The 20,914-nt window shown below is 33.4% G+C and overlaps 1 protein-coding gene across 1 annotated transcript in view; it reads right to left on the minus strand.

Moving 5' to 3' along the window:
• Positions 1-8,736: 8,736 nt before the first annotated feature.
• LOC120587954 (transmembrane protease serine 11C-like) overlaps positions 8,737-20,914 on the minus strand; it is a 63,176-nt gene continuing 50,998 nt past the window's right edge. The window contains exons 7-10 of the mRNA XM_039844956.1: positions 20,038-20,209; positions 18,621-18,880; positions 14,786-14,928; positions 8,737-8,898 (exon numbers count right to left, since the gene is read on the minus strand). Coding sequence (XP_039700890.1) covers positions 8,737-8,898; positions 14,786-14,928; positions 18,621-18,880; positions 20,038-20,209 — 737 coding nt within the window. The remainder of the gene's footprint in view (positions 8,899-14,785; positions 14,929-18,620; positions 18,881-20,037; positions 20,210-20,914) is intronic.

Genomic DNA, 20,914 nt, shown 5'->3' on the forward strand with positions numbered 1-20,914 from the left:
ATAAAAAGTGCATATGGTATTGTCTAAGCCTTGAAGGAGCTTGTATGGTAATAGAGAGGATTCGAGAAGAGTATTGGGTATGTCTCATGTCCCTTCTTGTATTCCCTCTGTGCTAGCTGCCTCCTGGGTCTTGAGCGGCTTAGACCAGTTGCTTACTTTGGCTCTCTCTTGGCTGTCACCACATGTCCAGAATTACTGGCTTTCTTTCACTACTTCTAGGCTTGGATGAAATATTATACTGCAGGACACCAAATCTGGCTTCCTAAGTGGCTTTCTGAAGGGTCTGGAAATATTTTCTAATGAAATATTTTGGTTTAGAAATGGATGATTTTAGAAAAATTAGTAGGAAGAATAGATGAATCAGAAATCATGAGAAGTATGTCTTTTAGAAAAACGTATCACATGTATTTTTAAGCACAAATATAGCAAAAACATGCACTTAACTCTCATTGTTTGCGGTATGTATGTTCTATAAAGTGACCATGAACAATGAATTAGTGACTACTGAACCATTGCTTCTAACAAATACATAGGGTTACGTTCTTTCAAGCAGTACATCATTTGCATTATATTTCATTTGCCAATGCCCTTGTAAAATGAGCCAGTCTTATCAGTGCTGAAAAACTGCTCTTCCACATAACCCTTTTCCTGTATAACAATTAGCAGATATTCAAAAATTCTTCCAAAGATACTTGATATGCAGAAATCGTCTCACCTGCAAGTTCAATATTTTCCACACTGTATCACCTTTTGAAATGTTCAAACCAGTTATCATAAATTTCTTTTGCTTTCACCCTCACAATGTTTTTTAAAAATCAATTCTCAGCTCATAAATTCATAAATTTTGCCAATTTTCCATCTTTTCCATAGCTTCACAACATGCTATACATTACACTTTATCACTTTCTGAAGCAGTCACATGTGCCTAAAAAGGCTCATCTGACACACCTATTTTCTCTGTAAGAGGCACATCACAGCCTTCTTGTGCTTAAGAATACTGGACAGCACTTTAGCATCACACTTGGGGTCATATTAAACGGTGAAATCACCAACAAAAAGCACAAAAATGTGAAAAGCACGGTACTAAATATACCACGGAAAGGATGTTTGCTTATACTATGAGAGGTGAAATCAGAAGGCAGAGCATGGCCTTGTTTGATCTAAGCTGAGAAATCAAATTTGTTAAGGAGCTTGGGTTTTACTTATAGACAGCGCCTTGAAGAGTGAATTAGAATGGTGTCGATGTGGCCAAACTAATGTTTTAGAAAGATCACTGTGTAACATACAGAGAATGCATTGAAGGGATTTGAAGGATAGAGGGCAGATCAACATTTGAAGCATTTAATTTATTCGGAAAACCCTTGCTGGTAACACAACATGGAAAGTATGGTGGTAGCATAAAATAGAGAGAGAGATAAATTTTCAGTTTTATATAGAGAGAAGGTAGTTACTAGGACTTGGTTGATTACTGTTTTTTGTTTATTTGTTTTCTTTTCTTTTTGTGAGAATGAGAGGAATAAAGAATTAGTCCTTAATTTCCAACTTGGAAATATGAGTTGGATGGACTGTCTTCTAAGACTAGGAATTTGGCAAGAGAGCAGTTTTATACATACTGAGGTTCAGATGCCAATAAATTAGCCCTCCGGAAATTTTTAGTAGATATTTGTCTATATAGGTGTGAAGCTCAAGAGATACATCCTGGCTGGAGATATGAAACAGTAGAATATTCGTGTATTGCTTGTGTTTAAGCTATGGAAGTGGGTGAGATTACCTAAGAAGAGTGTAAATGATGAGAAGAGATAGATGCAAGGAGAGAACTCTGTGAACATGATCATTTAAGAAATACATAGAGACTGAGAAGCATTGTAAAGTAATGAGGAGGCCAGAAGAGAGTAATAGAATAAAAGCAACAGGAGGAGAGAATTTCAGGAAGTAGAGAGTGGTCCACATATCAAATATCTCAGAGATAATATAAGGCCTAAAAGAGTTAATAGGATTGGTAATTTAGGAGGAAAGAGATGACTTGCCTAGAGTAACTTTAGTGCTTTGGTGAGAATAGCCATCAGAAGATCATATGACACTTGAGGAAGTGGACATAAAATAAAGAAAAAAAGGATTTAAAGATTCAAAAAAAAGGACGTTTAAAGATTTAAGGATAGAACCAGTAGAGAGGGAAAGTAGGCCAAGGGACTAGGGCAGATGTAGCAGAGAGACAAGGAAGCAGATCCCTTAGAGGACTTGGTTATGCAGTAAGACACTAGGAGTTTAGGGTTGATAGGGAGGAAAGTGGATCTATGAAAAAAAATGGCTGTGGAGGGAGACTCAAATAGAAGAGCGGGTCAAGAAAAGAGGATCTTCATGGGGGCTACTGGTTAATAAAAATAGTATAATTTTAATTTTATTCTTTTGCTGATAATTTCCTGTTGACACACTTAGTATTTCCATTTCACATAGCAGTTCAATTCTAAAATACAACACATCTTAATCCCATCTTTTTAAGAATTAAAGTTTGAGAGTTGGCTATCAAGAACTTATAATGCAAATGTATTATAAATAAAATTTAAATATACAATTTAGGAAATATATGTGATTATTAGTATTATCTATTTCTATTCAAATTAAGTTTCAGTAAGACTGAGTTCTCATGAAATTAATTCATATCCTATTAATTCCTGTATAATACTCACACTATTATTTTATTTATATATATTTTTACTTTTAAAAGTGTTTTTAGAAAGTCTCCGTTGTTGCTGAGTGGTTCATTTATTTTTATAATTCCTTGATCTTCCTTTTAATAAGCATTTATAAAAATCATTAGTATTGCTTGCTTTAAATTCTGCTATGTGCCCCCACACAATCTAATACATTAAGATTTAACATTTTTCTTAGTAGAGTTAAATAGATTTCCAACCTTCTATTCTATGTCAAAGGAAGGTATAGCAACGTGGTAGAAGTGCCCTAGAGAGCCACTGAAGTTAGCTTAGAAATAATTAGTATAATGTGACAAATATTTAAATGTGTAGTATTTTTTCTTGAAAAATAGTAAAGAAATATTTTTAAAAGTTATTTTACTACGTATGCTACTTCTAGAGAGACCATAGGAAATTTCTCTGTATTAATAAGATTAAGTATTTCCCAGTTCCCACTTAGTAGAATAAAAGGAATAACGTAGCACAAACCCATACAGAGTGTTCCACCAAGATAAGAATACAGTGATTTACACAATTCGCATTATATATTTTCCTCTGTTTTTCTAACTTAAATTCTTTTAACAGGAGGCGGTAATATGAAATAAATAGTTATCTCAATTCTTTGAGCATATTAAACCCTTGTAAATAAAAATTTTGTTTAACAAACACCAATATAGAAATTATTATGTACCAGGAACTATTCTAAGTGCTTTGTAGAAATTTAGTCTTTTAATTCTTATAATTACCTTCTGAGGTAAATACTATTATTATCCTTATTCTACAAATGTGGAAACTGAAGCACAGAAATGGTAGATAACTTGCCCAAGATCATGTAGTTATTAGGTGGCAGAACCAAGATTTGAATCCAGGTAAGTTGAGTCTTAACTTTATGTTTTGCCACTTCACAGAAAAAGCACTCATCGACTTTACTGGCCCTATAAAACATAAATATTCTTTTCAGAGTTAATGACAATAACAGTAATTTTTTATGATATCTTTTAAAACAGAGTTTTTTAAAATAGATTTTTATGGAAATCAATATTGTGTTTTAAATCTTTAAGACTTCAGGTTAAAACCTGAGTTGACACCAGAGATGCTATAGTTATTTAACAAGGTCTTTGAAAAGTATTGTTAGTCAAGTGAATGATATATATTGTCTTCTATCTGGAATTTTTTCATTGGTGTTTTGCTAGAATGGATAATTTTGAAACTTATTAGTATTGTATTTTTAAGGTAGGAGTGATAATAAGAAGCTTATAAATAACTCTTCGGTTCTATGATGAAGATTTCACATATGAAAGTCTTTTATTATAAAGAGTAATTTCATAGGTAGGTATCAATATCTGTGATATAGTATTATTTGTTATATAAAATTTATTTTCTTACTAGACCATCAAAGCATCCATAGGGACAAGTAAAAATATTTTAAAGCAAAAGTCCTTGAATAGCAAAACCTGATTAACTGGAATTCTGGTAACCAGGATATGGTTAGTTACTTGGAAATGTTTTTGGATTATATTTCCATGAAAAAGAGACAAAAAAGAAAACAAAATGATAATAGGGATTTAGTTAAACACTGATTTTATGTCCTAACAACAGTATGGTTACATTGAAATGCTTAAACTACTTGCATCTAATTTTATAGTATAATGCAAGAAAACTTCATGTTTATAATGATAAATTATGAAACAATAAAGATTTCTGTTTACAGTACTGGATTTATTAAATTAGAAAAATACATCATATATTTTAGGAAAAATACAAGAAAACTGTTTCCCTAACAATTTAACCAATCTGAAAATTAAAGCAACCAATGTATTAGTTTCCTAGATTGAGAGCTGGAAGTGGGGATTCCTGTGCAAGTGGTTTGAAGGAGTTTTCTAAGTTGAAAACTTTAAAAGAGTAAGAGAAGCAAGACAGGACAAAGGAAGAAGTGAGGCAAATGTGGCTTCAGCTGAAGTCCAGCCTTAGTTTGATCCCACATGGAGTGCTGCAATGTAAATGGCACCACCGTTGTCCCACCATTAGGAAAGGAGGCTAAGCCTTAGTTGTCATGTATCCGTTATCTGTTGGCTGAGGCCCACCTGTTAGGTGGAAAGAGCTGTAACGTCCCAGGTACATTTAAGTGGTGGCTCCCATAGCTGAGGGCATTTCTTAAAAGAAGAGGGTAGGTCAACAAGTGATGGAGGAGTGTCCATGTCTGACAGAAGGGCCTTGGTGGAGGACCAGTAACGTCCATTATAACCTGTATAATCTATTCAGATATTCTAGGAAATCAATGTTTGAGGACAATAGCATGCTCTGTAATGGAATCTAAACTACATGTCCATAATAAATAGTGTTATAGAAGAAAGAGCGCTATATGAATTGGGAATCAGGAGATCACCATTCCCTTGAATGACCCTCAAACCTCCTGGGTCTCAGCTGTTATCTGTAAAATTCATGACACAATTTTAAAATCCTCTGCCAACTTCAAAATAATTTTCTATTATTCTCTTGCACAGATTTCTATCCATTAAAATGATATATTTTCACCTATTTAATACAGTCATAGAAACTATAGTCTCCAAGCTTTTTCCATTCATTCATTCTTTCATTTATTTAAAAAGTGAAAGAGATCTAGGTGTTGGGAATATAGAATAAGATGGAGAGCCTGTAATATCATGGAGGTTACTTGTTTTTAATACACAAAATTTTAAGAAATGTTATTTAAAATATATAGGAGGGTAAGAAATTTTCTTCTTAGAAAAAGAATTAATTTGAATTTATATTAAAACTCCCACACAGTAAAGGGTTAGAAGAGAATGTGACAAGGTTATCCTTTTTGAGCACTTGAAAATATATGTAGTATGGCTCTTTTGCTTAAACAAGAGGATCTTTGAAAACAAAGAAAGAACAAACTCTCTAGAAAGGCTTTATTTTTGTTTTGTTTTGTTTACTTGGTGAAAGTTTTATTGGTGAAAATCATTGAGAAGGCAGTCTTTTGCATGTAGACTATGAGATCTTCTGAGGGGAACCAAACAAATTATGCCAGAAAGGGTCTGAATAGTACTAAATGCATCTTCCAGGGGCAAAAACAAAGATAGTATATTCAGCAAAAGAATCCTGAAAAGCAGCAGTCTGAGGAAAAATGAGAAAAATCAGAGATCAAAGTGAAAAATATTAATTTGTAATAAGCGAATTCTAATAAAACTGGTTTTACTAGATCCTGAATTACCTGACAAGGGACTCTATAAGTCACAGCTGAGTACAATCACAAAGATACTGTAAGTGATGCCAGATAATGCAGACAGTAACAGTCACAAAGGCATGGGGTTTAAACAGGCACAAAAAGAAATCAACTGAGATGTGATCCTTAAAAACTCATCAAAATATTACTAGCATCTTGGAAAGGAAGGATCGATGGAAAAAGTGGATTTCAACATACGGTACTTACTTGCAGTGTTATCTGTGTAATATTTCACTTATCTGTGTAATAAACTTGGTAATTATTTATATTCAGTGTATTGCTTGTGTTATTTAAAAGTTCTCATCATGAACTCTTGGCAGACACTATTTATAGTAGAAATGCCTGAATCTGAAGAAACCAGTAGTTATGACATTGTCGCCCAGGTGGGGAGGCAGTATTATCACCATTACCTGCTGTTTTGTCTCTCTTACAGAGAGAAACAGGGAGTCTATCATCGTTATATAAGTTTATTCACTTAAACCAGCCCTACTTGGAAGTGGCATTCTTCTAAATGTGCTTACTTAACATGCCTGTTTTCATGTTAAATTATTCTCAAAAATAAAAGTTAAGTATTTGCACTTCCCCTCCACAGGAATTTTATACACTTTCTATACACAAACAAATTAGATAAAGAAGAGTACTGGTGGCTTAATCACTAGTACATCTTGCTTTTTCCCAAGATACCAGAATATACTTAGTATGGCATTGCTTTATGTGAAATCTGTAATTAGGACGATAAACACATGAAAATATAGACTCTGTTTGTTGTGAAGTAATATAATTTTGAATAATATCATATTGATTCAGATGATAGCACATTTTGCATTGGATAATAGATAACTATTATCTTTTTGTCTGCCTATTTTTTTTTTTTCCTGGAAATGCCCCCTCCTTGACCTGAGGGGCTAATCATCAAGGGCCCCACCTCCTCCACCAGGAGGCGCACCCTGATCCAAGCTGCGCTCATCATAGGCATCCTTAGGACTTCTTTGTACTGGAGTCAGTGGGCAGGAGGGCTTTATTTTTATGGGACTTTTAGCTTAGCACTAAGAAAAATCTAAGCCTAGAGACAGTGAGCATTCCTTTATCGCCTTGGGAGTAGCATCTAGATATGAATAAAGACAGAGGAGAGGAAAGTTAAGATTGCAGTTAGAGATTAAAACATTTTTTGAGTCCCTGGATCTAGCCTTAATTCTGCCATATGTAGATCTCTAGATTTTCAGTTAGATGAGTCAATAAGATTCTTCTTTTTACTTAAACTAATGTTGAGTTTCTGTCACTTGCAGTCAAAGAATTCTGATCTATATGCATGTAGTTTTTTTGTTTATACTTAATTTCTAGAAAATTAAAAAGCAGAAATACTAAGTCTTTTAAATTCATAATTCCAGATATGTCAAAATATTTTAAAATAAGTTAAATGATAAAGCTATTGTATTAATTAATCCATAAAGTTTATGACAAATATTATATTTTAGTGTGTGATGCTAGGTAGACCCTTATTTTTAACAATATCACGTAACTGAGCAAAATTGTTTGAAGTGGGCGTTCTGTAACCCAATTATATAATTTCAAACCACAGCTCAACCAGTTATAAACTCTCTGATCTTGACTTTTATTTATCCCAGTTTCCTTATATACAAAACTAAGTTTATAAGGGGGTCATCTTCACAGGGTTGTTATAAGGGTTCAATGTAATAATACTTGTAAAGTGTGCTTGGCACATAAGAACCAGTCTATAAATGTTAGTAAATATTTTTAATGCAATTATGTTTTGGATATGTGAAAAAAATTACATAGTAATGAAAACTATTAGTTGTAACTATAGTGTCAGTGATGAAAAAGAGAAGGGTAACGTGCTATAGAAATACCGGTGGACTATAGTCTGGGAAAGCATTCTGATGAGATAATATTCTGGATAAAAGCCAACTCTTCTGCTTATTTGGCAAGTTGGATTGAGACATTTATAGACATCAGTGCCCTAACCTAAGATGTTTCTATATGAGTAAAAGGAAAGTGAAGCGGAAGGAAAATTTCCATGTTATTAATTCTGGTTGATAATTTGTGTTGTTGAGGAATTTTAAGTTTGGAGACATGTAATACAGCATTATTTACATAATCTATTTAAGACCACATAGAGTCCAAGGATAATTTTACTATTATATGTGTCTGCGTGAGAACCATCTTTTGGCTTCATTTTCATATGAAAGAGAAATAGAGACAAATCAGCATGCATAGAGATCTATTTAATGTACCCATCGGATATCACGCTGTTTTGTGTCACTCAAGGGGACAAAGCCATAAATAGAAAAGAGGTTAGCAATAGTACAAAGACTAGAAAGAAAACAGGTAGACAGATTTTCCTGGGAAATTTTTATAGGCAGTTTTACTGCAACTAAGCTACAACCTACCAATATGTTGATTTTGAGGAATCCATGTGTTTGTCAACAGGTGATTATAAATACACTCATAAGGAAGTTTATCGCGAATGCCTATTCTATGATTTCTCAAAGGAACTGGATCTACATATCAGCAGAGACAGCCTCCTTAGTAAACTGTAGTCCATATTTACTCATATAATTACTTTCAGTTTGGAAAGTGGTAAAAGGGAATATTATATATCTGGGCCATTACTTTCACTAAACTTTTTCAAAATCTCATACACAAGAAGCTTTTATAGTTCTAAAATTGTATATGTTTAAATTTTCAACATTAAATGTGCATAAAGTGATTCTTAGTTAAATGTAATTTGAGAATTACAAATATATTTAACAAGTGTATGTATAATCTTCAAGCTTTAATCTACAAAGAACTTCTGCATTAGAGACCAGTTTTAGACATGATCCAGTCTCTATAGTATGTCACTCGAGTGTAGACACCAGGCTTGTTTGGAAGAGCACATTCATCGCCCCAGCTTACAATACCAGCAAGGAACCAAATGCCTTTATGATTTGCACTAACCAGAGGTCCACCAGAGTCACCCTAGAAAGAAAAAGAATATATACAATTACTATAATTTAAAGGTAAATATTGCTCATATTTTTTCTTCTGTAATAAATATAGGGAGAGACAGAAGTAGGAAAAAACCTAAATATTTTAATATTAAAATGATTCTAGTCTTAAATATTTTTGTGATCTATAATCATTTATTTAAATCAAAGATATCAGTGTATGTCTTTGGATATAAAATACAATAATGAAAAACAAGTATGAAAAATTCAACTCAGTTATTAGCTAAAAGAGGTATTGAAAGTATTGTTGCTTATGCAATCATCAGTATGTTGAGGAATTTTTTGATTATCTCCCCAAACTCTCTTATTTTCAGGCAGATGCTTGGAAAAAGGGTTATAATTACCCACCACCAAGACTGGACTATTGCTCTTCCACTCTTATGTAAATCCATCCAATTTTCAGAACTGCGTAATTTGGCCAAGCTACTCTCTACATCCTCATGGTTTTCATCTACTGATATTTAGGTCATTTTTTCAGAATGATTGAACATGTTGGCATCTGGACTTTCCTTTCCTTTAATCCTTCATATCATCTTGGATAATTTCAACATCTACTAGATAAAACTACAGTCTCTTAGTTTCCTTAACTCTGATCATCTACATATTTATTAACTATTTCCATGTCACTTCTGGACAGGGGTGGAAAGGGGTAAAGGGGAAAATTGTCATCACCTAGAGTCGCTCTACCTCTAAAACTCCATTGTTCAGTATTGTGATTTTGCAAGCCTCTTCAGTGTTCCTATTCCACTACTTTTCCCTACATTTACTGTTTACTTTCATTAAGAATGCCAATTCCTGACTCTTCCCTCTTCTCTAGTTTCCTGTGTACTAGTTTCTAGTGTACTAGTTTCCTGTTTTCTATTTTCCCTTGCGTGACTATATTCCATAATTTATCCACATCACTACTCTTTCAACAGGATTCTCAGCTTTTTACCTTCCCATCATAACCTGTACCAAACCATACACTGTGAAAGAAGACTGTGTTACAAATTTATAGCTTCAAACACACAGCTCTTCCCAATAGTTATGTGTCTCTAGCCATATTCCTTTCTCATTTTTAAGAGCAGCCAATCCAAACTTTTATCATTTCACAATTTAAAAAATATTATTTTTTTAATTGTGTAAAAATAAATAACATAAAATTTACCATTTTAACCATTTTTGAGTATACAGTTGAATGGCGTTAAGTACATTCATATTATTGTGTGATCATCACCATCATCCACCTTGAGAGCTTTTTTCATCTTGTAAAACTGAAATTCTATACCTATTAAACAATAACTCTCCACCGTTCACTTCCCCAAGCTCTTGGCAACCACCATTCTACTTTCTGCCTCTATGTACCTCATGTGAGTGGAGTCACACAGTATTTGTTCTTTTGTGACTGGTTTACATCACTTAGCATAATGTCTTTAAGTTTCATTCCTGTTGTAACATGTGTCAGAATTTTCTTTTTAAGGCTAATGTTCCATTTTATATATACGCCATTTTTGCTTATGCATGCATCTATCAATGGACACTTAGTTGCTTCTATTTTTTGGCTATTGTGAATAATATTGCTATGATAATGGATGTACAAATATCTCTTTCAGTTCCTGCTTTCAATAATTCTGGGTATACACCCAGAAATGGAATTGCTGGGTCATATGGTAATCTATTTTTCATTTTTTTTGAGGCACTACCATGTTGTTTTCTATAGAGGTTATACCATTTTACATTCCTATCAACAGGCCCATTTCACAATTTAAAAAAATGTGGTTTTCTCACTTTGAATCTAATGTCTTACTCAGTTTCAAATTTATAGAGTAAGTGGAGAATAACAGGTAGCATCTTTTCATTTCTTGTCTTTGTCCCTTTTACTTCTCAGGTTAGCTACATCAGCCCACAGCTGTATTTACTCTCTTCTTTAGAGTAAGGATGCATTTAGTTCTTTCCAAGGTTAATCCCTCCATCTTCTTTTTCCTTATTTGTTTTATTTTTTTAATATGTCTTCATTTTCTTCACTTTCTTTTCCTTTCAGGCATATACAAGTCTTTTATTTTTTGATCTTTCCTTCTGAAAAATGACAGTCTTTTTGATCTTAAGACTTCTTCTATTGCACTGGTTATTTTCCTTTCGTAGCTAGCGCTTTAAAGTTGTAGTCTATATTGAAGTTTCCGTTTTCTCATCCCACTCTTAACTTACTTCTAAATAGCTTTTCTTGCCATCAATGTACCTTACAAAACTTTATCAATAAACGATTGTTGAATTTGATGGCCTTTTCCAGCATTTATCTTACTTGGTTTTTCTATGGCATGTGTCGCTATTAACTATTCCTCCCTCCCCACCACCCCTCCCCCCTTTTTTTTCTGATTCCTGGACTCTTGTGACATCAATTTCTATTTTTCTGATCTTTCTTGTCTCTTATTGTTAGCCTATTAAAAGCATGTATACTCAAGTTCTGTTGCTTAGGTATTTCTTATTTTACACATTTTAGCTGAGTAATTATATTTATGCTCATGAATTTAACTACTGCCAAGATAGCAATAACTTTTAGGTATCTTCACCCAGAATTCTTTCCTGAGCTCGAGGTTTTTATTTATTATTTATTTATTTTTTAAAGCATTTTATTTTATTTTATTTTTAGTTTCAAATATACCATACATCGATTAGACATTTATATAGTTTATGAAATGATCCCCCCAATTATTATATTACCCCTCTGACTCTACACATAGCCATTACGTTACTGCTGACTATGTTCTCTATGCTGCACTCCTCAATCTTGTGACAATCTATCAACTCCTAATTTGTGCTTCTTTAACCCTTCAACCGTTTCTCTCAGCCCCCAACCCTCCTCCCCTCTGGCAGTCACCAGATTGTTCTCTATATTTATGACTCCCTTTTTTTGATTAGTTTGTTCTTTGTGTTCCTTAGATTTTGCATATAAGTGAAATAATATGTTATTTATCTTTCTCTGTCTGACTTATTTTGCTCAGCATGATAACCTCTAGGTCTATCCATGTCATTGCAAATGGTAAGATTTCTTTTTTTTATGGCCAAGTAATATTCCATTGTATATATGAACCATAACTTCTTTATCTAGTAGTCTGTTGTTGGGCATTCAGGTTGCTCCCATATCTTTGCTATTGGAAATTGTGCTGCCATGAACATAGGGATGCGTAGATATTTATGGATTGTTGTTTTGGTTTTCTTTGGAAAAATACCCAGAAGTGCAATTCCAGGGTCAAAAGGTAGATTCATTTTTAAGTTTTTGAGGAATCTCCAGACTGCTTTCCATAGTGGTTGTATCAATTTGCAATTCCATCCTCACTAACATTTTTTTGATTCATTGGAGATAGCCATTTTTACAGGTGTGAGGTGATATCTCGTGGTTTTAATTTGCATTTCTCTGATAATTAGTGACCTTGAACATCTTTTCATATGTCTATCGGCCATTTGTATTTCCTCTTTGGTGAAGTATCCGTTCAGGTCTTCTGCCCATTTTTAATTGGATTGTTTGTTTTTTCGTTGTTGTTGTCAAGTTGTATGAGCTCTTTATATATTTTGGATATTAACCCCTTAATAGATGTGTCTTCTCCCATTCAGTAGGTCTTCTTTTCATTTTGTTAATGATTTCTTTCCCTGTGCAAAACTGTTAGTTTGATGTAGTTCATGGTTTTTACTTTCAATTGGACATATCTGCCTGGATATTCCACAGGCACCTCAAGTTTAGCACACCGTAAACTGAACTTTCACCTTCTCCAAACCTGTTCTTTTTCCTATATACCCTCCCTCCAGTTGCTCAGGGAGAAATATGGGAATTAACATTATATTTATCCTTTTCCTTTTTCCTTACATCTAATCCACCCCACAATTTTGTCTACTCAACTGTTATTGTCTCCTCATTCCTACTGTGTCTTAACTGAAGCCTTGATTACCTTTCTCAGGCAAAATATTCTAATGGATCCTACTATCTCTAACTCTCTTGCTTTCAGTCTATCTTATACTCTACATATTACTCTACATAGATTTGGTAATTAAATAATCAATAGTAATTTTGGTTAGAATAATTTCAGTGGACTGATAGGGCAAAAATCTGAAAGCAATGGATCAAAGATTGAGTAAGTTGAAAATGTGGAACAACTATGGTAAAATATTCTTTAGAGATATGACAAAGAGGAGAAAAAGAAAGAATAGAATGTATCAAGGGAGAGACCTAATAATTTTTGCAGAAAATATGGAAGAGTCCATTAGAAGGGACAGTTTGGAAAATATGGAAGAAAGTTCAAATGTCTGTGTAGATGGAAAGAGAGTGGATGAAGGACACAGGCAAGAGATAAGCTTTGAATAATAGAAGAAACTTGTTTATCGTAAGCTTAGAGGTGAAGATAATTACAAATATAAATCTATCAAGTAGAAAAGAAATTAAAGGAGTTCTCATATGAATGTTTTCATTTATTTTTCTAGTTAGTAGGAGGAAATGTCATATGTTAAGGAATATAAGGGCATGGTGAGATACAGTCAAACAATGTAATGAAAGTTTGGCATAGCACCATGAAGGATACATTAAAGAATTCTACAATGTGTTAAAGATTCAGCGGTAATTATATGACACCAGTTTACAAGTCTGCAAAATTTCTTCTATCTCTGCTAAGGAGCTCACATATAACAGCAAATAAAGTAGATAGATTGTTTCGTGGTTGGAGATTATTAGGATGGGTGTAGGGGAAGTAGAATATGATGAAGTCAATAAGAGTGCTGTCAATAGAGTGGTTAAAATAATAAAATATGGGTTCTAGACTGCATAAGGTTAGAAGAGAGTCATGGAGCTGAGAGTAATGGACTGAGAGAAAATGGAGAGAAACAGGAGTTTAAGCTTGTTATGACTTTGAATAACAGGTTTAGTGAGATAGTTGGAAAGATAGGAATCTGTAATTAGAGATAATTATGTATTGCAAGTACTTGTTTGCATGTCTTCTCACTCCTATAGGTCAGGAATAATGCTCTATTCACTTTTAACTTCCCTGCACTTAACATGTGGTCCATAAATAATCATTACCTGAAAAAAATGAATAAATAAAATAAGAGTCTTCCTGGATTTATCACTGCCTAGATAACTATATTCTGTCTGCCTAGATAACTATAGCAGTACTTTTGTTATCTCTAAGATACTTGCTTATAAGTAGCATTAGAAATGTTTGAAGCATCTAAAGCATAAGGAAAAGCATCATAGTATAGCATTCAGTGAATAGGCTATAAAGCCCGATCTCCTAGGTTTAAATCTCAGTTTTTCCATTTAATACCTGCGCGAGTTTAGACAAATTGCTTTCTCTCTTTGTCTCAGTCTCTTTATCTGAGAAACAAGATTTATAATAGTACAAACATACATCATAGAATTTTCATAATTTGAGTAAATTAATATTTGTAAAGAGGTTAAAACAATGCATGACACATGGAGATGCTATATAAGCATCGATAAATAAATAAAATATTTAGACTGTTGGAGCCACCCTAAATTAAGAAAGCTCCATCATCATTAGGTTTGGTGTTGGCCCCAGTTGAATGTTTCTCAGTGAAAGATCAACTGAACTAAAATCACGGATATTCCAATTCATCTCTTTATTGTTATTTCAAATTGAGTCTTATCCTCACTTCCACCTACAGCTCTTTATAACAATAAGGGTGGTTTAGCACTTTAGTACTTTAATGAGATCCATCAGGAAGCAATATAATTTTAATTAGCTACTTTGGCTATACAACATATTTAAGCCTTTAAAAATTGTCAATCTTTGGAGAAAATTAAATTTGTTAATTAGAAATTAAAAACTACAAGAAAAAAAAAAAAACCTTTTTGAAAATGAAATAGGCAGATTTACCTGGCAGGCATCCACTCTTCCCTTCAGAAACCCAGCACACAACATTCCAGGTTTGATCACACCACCATATATCTCTTCCTTGTTGCAAGTCTTGTTATCTATAATCTTCACTGCTCCCTTTTGGAGTATATCAGGACTTGTTCCTAAAGGAAGAAGATTATATAATTTTTGTTAAAGTCAATATTAGTTTCTCTGGCTAGATTATTAGTATCTAACACTATGTGAAATTTGCAAATTAATGTGAAACACATGTCTTAATTAAGCTTTTGTCTCCTTTCTTAGTAACAAAGAAGTAATGCTCTAAACACAGCAAGCTATTACTAAAAATGATCACATTTAGAAATATGTAGTGTGTCCATTCATATGTGATGGATTTTTTTTCTTTTCAATTGTTTTGGAGTTTTATATTTATAACATGTATGCCTTAGAAAACAAAATGAAACAATCATATTCCAGAGATATACATTTTATGATTAGTTTTAGATTTTTCTGCTGTTTGTTAACAGAATTCTGAATCTTGGAATTAATATTAAGTTTATTTTCTTTTTATTTCAGATGCATTTATGAACATAAATAACCACTAAATCTTTACATGATTAGGGTCATAGAGATGCACATGTTAAAATAGTCTTTTCTCAGGCATCACCTTATCACAGAGGGCTTCTCATTTCATCCCATCAAAATGCCCAATCCTTTGTAGGCCTTATTTTTTTCTATGTACTTACATGCACAAAATATGCTATGTAATCTACTTATATATTATATTTCATGATTAGTGTCTGTCTTTCTTTGCTAAGAATGTAAGCTTTATAAGGATAGGAATTTTTGCTTATTTGATTCATTAATATATCCAAACCATCTAGGACAGTACTTAGAACAAAGGTAGTAATAAATATAAATGTTTATTGCATGAATGAAGTAGAGGAAAATGAATTACTTATTCAAATAATACACTTCTGGATCTTCTGGTCAAGATGGCAGAGTAGGTAAATGTTAGTAGGAGGGGCAGAGGTTGAGAAGAGTTGGTTTCACACCCACATGTGATGATTAAAATCGGGAAGGATATCCCTGCTGCGAGGATCCCCCCTGTGAAGTAAGAGGTCCCAACTCTATCCTGGGCTCTCCAGGCCAGGGATCCAGTGCCAGGAAGAGAAGTCCCCACAACTTCTGGCTGTAAAAACCAACAGAGATTGTGGCTGAGTGAGACAGAGAGAAGCTGCAGTACCAGGCATTCTTCTTAAAGGGTCCGTGACGGACTCACTTGCTCTGAGCTCCAGCTCTGGAGCAATGGCTCAAAAAGTGCCACGGATATATGGGATGAACTGAATTGTCTGCTTTAGGGTGAGGGCTGGAGGGGCAGCTTCCTCCCAGATAGAGTGCATTGATGTGCCAACAGCAACCAAGGCTTAACTACAACAGAAGGGCATATACAACCCATACAAGGAATACACCTGGAGCACCTGAGTTGCTGGGCCCCACAAGACACCAACTACATAAGGCTACTCTACTAAGATAGCTTTACCTAATACATAAAAATAAATATGAGATGGCAGCCCAAATGAGGAGACAAAGAAACATGTACCAAATAAAAGAAGACAACAAAACTCCAGAAAAAAGAGCTAAATAAATGGAGAAAAGCAATCTACCTGATATAGAGTTCAAAACACTGGTTGTAAGAATGCTCAATTATCGCAGTGAGCAGGTCAACAAAGAGATACGAAACATAAAAATGGAGATGAAAAACATAAAAAAAAGAATCATTCAGAAATGAAGAATATAATAACTGAAATGAAGAATACATTAGAGAGAATCAACAGTAGATTAGATGAAGCAGAGGATTGAATCAGTGATTTAGAAGATAAGGTAGTATAAAAACCCAATCAGAACAGTGACAAGAAAAAAGAATCCAAAAAAAATGAGAACAGTTTCAGAAGCCTCTGGGACAACATCAAGTTCACCAACATTTACATCATGGGTTGGTATCAGAAGGAGAAGAGAGAGAGGAATGGAAAATCTATTTGAATAAATAATGATGGAAAACTTCTCTAACCTGGCAAAGAAAATAGACATACAGGTCCAAGAAGTGCAGAGAATGCCAAACAAAAAATGAACTCAAAGAGGTCCACACCAAGACTCATTAAAATGAAAATGCCAACGGTTAAAGTCAAAGAAAGAATCTTAAAAACATCAAGAGAAAAGCAGTCAGTTACCTCCAAGTGAGCTCCTATAAGACTATCAGCTGATTTCTCAACAGAAACTTTGCAGGCCAGAAGGAATTGACAGGAAATATTCAAAGTGATGAAAACCCAGGACCTACAACCAAGTTACTCTACTCAGCCAAGCTATCATTTAGAATTGAAGGACAGATAAAGAGCTCCCCAGACAATAAAAAGCTAAAGGAGTTCATTACCATCAGTATTACAAGAAATGTTAGAGGGACGTCTTTAAGAAAAAGAATAAGAAAAAAAGATAAAAAATATGAATGATAAAATGGCAATAACTATATATCCAACAACAATTACTTCAAATGTAAATGAATCAAATGTTCCATTCAAAAGATAAGGTGGTACCAGAGGGTTGGGGGGAAGGGGGAGGAGGGAGGCAGATGGGGTAAAAGGGGTCAAATATGTGGTGACAGAAAGAAATATAACTATGGAAGGTGAAATTAAAAAAATAAAAATAAAAATAAAAAACAAAAAAGTTAAAATAAAATAAATTAGACCAGTAAAAAAAAAAAAGATAGGGTGGCTGAATGAATAAGAAAACAAGATCCTTGTATATGCTGCCTACAAGAGACTCACTTCAGATCAAAAGACACACAGACTGAAAGTAAAGGGATGGAAAAAGATATTTTATAAAAATGGAAAAAGAAAAGAATTCTGGAGTAGCAATACTTATAATAAACAGCATAGATTTTAAAACAAAGGCTATAACAAGAGACAAGACCTAGTAATTCCACTTTGGGTATTTATCCTAAGAAACTCAAAACACTACTTCAAAGGTACGTACGCATTGTATGTCCATTGCAGCATTATTTATAATAAGCAAGATGTGAAGGCAATCTGGGTGTCCATCAGTGAATGAAAGGATAAAGAAGAGGTGGTACATATATACACATATGTAGAATATTGCAATGGAATATTACTCAACCGTAAAAAAAGAATCAAATCTTGCCTTCTGCAACAACATGGATGGACCTAAAGGGTATTATGCTGAATGGAGTAAGTCATACAGAGAAAGATAAATGCCATATGATTTCACTTACATATGTAATCTAAAGAACACATAAATAAACAAACAAAACAAATTCATAGATACAGAGAATGTTTTGATGGTTGTCAGATGGGAGGGGTGTTAGGAGGAAGGATAAAAAAAGGAAGAGATTAAGAAGTATAAATCGTTAGTTACAAAACAGTCACAGATATAAAGGATAGCATATGGAATATAGTCAATAATATTGTAATAACATGTACGATGTCAGATAGTATTATATTTATTGGGGTAATCACTTCACAAGTTATATAAATGTCTAATCACTGTGCTGTACACTTAAAACTATTATAATATTGTATGTCAACTGTAATTAAAAAATAAAAAATTATTAAAAATAATACATTTCTTTAAAAACTGCTATTGTTAAGGGAAATTATGGTAAACAGCTCTATAAAATTGTATTTTTTGTATGAATGTTGTTGAAGATAATTTTTAATCTATTGCACATTATCCTCTTTAAAATGGTCCAGAGAATGTATTTCTCAGGTTTAGTTATGATTTTGGGTATTGTTTTTTAATTCCTAAAATTTAAACTGTGTAATGAAGGAAGTTAGGAACTCACCATCAGACTTTAATGTTCCCCATCCAGTGACCACCACATCTGCATTGGGTGGGAATGTATATGTAGCTTCTGGAAGACATGCTCTTCGAATTTTGCTTGTATATAATACTGGTGAAGACAGATTCACAACAGCGATGTCATTATCATGTGCAGGGTAATGGTAGTCTTCATGGATTATAATATTCCTGATACTTCGTTGTGTTCGCAGATCACTTAAAAGAAGCCCAAAACCAACATTCCATTCTTTGGGATTATTGGTGCTAAAGAAAATAGAAATCGTAGGAGTTAATATCTTACGTTTTTTTAAATAATTAGACAAGTTTTGAATTCCTAGTGTGTATATATGCATACGAAAGTATAGTTATATGTGAAAGAAAAAATAAAAATAATTATGACATGGATAGATTTTGAATAACTCAGTAAGCTATATTTTAAAAGATAACCCATGGAAACTACATTTTATTTTTGTTTTATTCAGAAAAGACTCAAGGGGATTTAGAAAAATAGATATAACAACACAAATAATAAGACTAAATAAAATAGGCAAGAATATGACAGAGTAAATTTATGGAAATTAAGAAAATGATCTAAATCCTCTTTATAATTATTAAAAACTATAAGTAGAAGATATTTCAGACTTTTACTATTATTTGCTAAGCAATGAAAAATAGTGCTCTAGAACATTTTCAAACTCTTAAGCTTGAGAGGGTTTTTTGTTTAAAAATGAAACCAGTAAGTGCTACATAAAAACAGTAGAAATTAGTGAAATGAACCATCAAACTAAAAGGTAAAGAAAAAACTTTTTAGGTAAAAAAAGAAAGGCAAACTTTTAGTGCAATAATATATCTTTTAAAGGAATAATTTCAAATAGGGCTGTAATATATATAGGAGAATGCAGGATGAAATCAAATACTTATGAATAAATAAATAAGAACAAATGTAATAATGATGAGAAAGTCATAGAACACCCATGTTAAATTTGGGATTTATAATTTCTTTATAAAATTAAATTAACGAATCAAGTTTAGTGATTCTCAACTGAGGGCTATTTTGTCCTCCAGGAGATATCTGGTAATGTCTAGAGACATTTTTGGTTGTCAGTCCTGGGGAATGCTATGGGCGTTTTGTGAGTAGAAGCCAGGGATGCTACTAATTATCTTCTAATGCACAGCATGGCCCACCACAATGAAGAATTATTTGGTCCCAAATATCAGTAGTGCCACTGTTGACAAACCCAGCATTAGCCTGAGTATGTCTTTTCTTTTTTAAACTTATACTTCATTGAATAATTATGAGGCTATACCTTACAATGTTAAACAGTTGGAAGTGTAGTTATGTGGACATATTCTTGAAAGATATTTATCACACTTTTAGGTATATGAGTGGCTTTGAGGACTTTATGTGGTCCAGAACTTACTTTATGAAACAGTGAGCAGCAGTGACAAGCCAGTTGTTACTAATTAGAGTGGCTCCACATCGGTGGACACTGTTTTGTTGAAGGCTAGCTTGCCAGGGCCATTCTCCTTCCTCAGCGTTCATGCCCCCTGCTATTTTGTTGCCAGAGGGAGTTATTGTGCGTTGTCCACAACCTGCTCAAAATAGAGCTCATCAGCATAGTATGATATAGATATTGCTTCTGTATGCATTGCTATGGTAAATGAATTCCCCATAATACATGTCACTATTAACTATTGTTTTCACTATTAGCTATTAATTGAGGAAAAACTCAAATAGCCTTGGAGAAGTTAGGACTAACTTCCTGTTGACATGAGATTTCCTGATAATTCATTCAAAGTAGATTGATATCTTCCTCCTCTATCTTCATCACTCACATATACTCTTTGTGTTTCTGTGTGATCTTGATATGACTTGTCGTATGACCTTGGTATGGCCTGAGGTAAGTGGAATTATATATTTGAATTTGGAAGATAATATTTGTATAACCAGTTACAAAGTTGCATAGGGAAATATGTGCCTATTAATTTTATGAGCAGTTTAAAATAATGATTGTTATGAAACATTCATAAGAAAGTGTGAATGAATGTGAATATGAACGAATGAGATATTGATGAGAGACAGGGGAGACAGAAATGTGTTTATGCTCAAGTTATAATACATAATACCTGGATAAAAGCAATAACACATGAAGATAGTTAACACTTTCCCAAAGTTATATGCTTCTCTGAATCAGGACTGTGCTTTAGTGTCAATTTAGATCCAGATAAGCTCCCAGACTCCTGTCTTTAAAGGAATTCTGCAGTAACAGTACAACTTCACTATTATTCTGTCCTACT

Source organism: Pteropus medius, unplaced genomic scaffold, assembly GCF_902729225.1.
Source record: "Pteropus medius unplaced genomic scaffold, Ma_sr-lr_union100, whole genome shotgun sequence".
Classification (NCBI taxonomy): Eukaryota; Metazoa; Chordata; class Mammalia; order Chiroptera; family Pteropodidae; genus Pteropus; species Pteropus medius.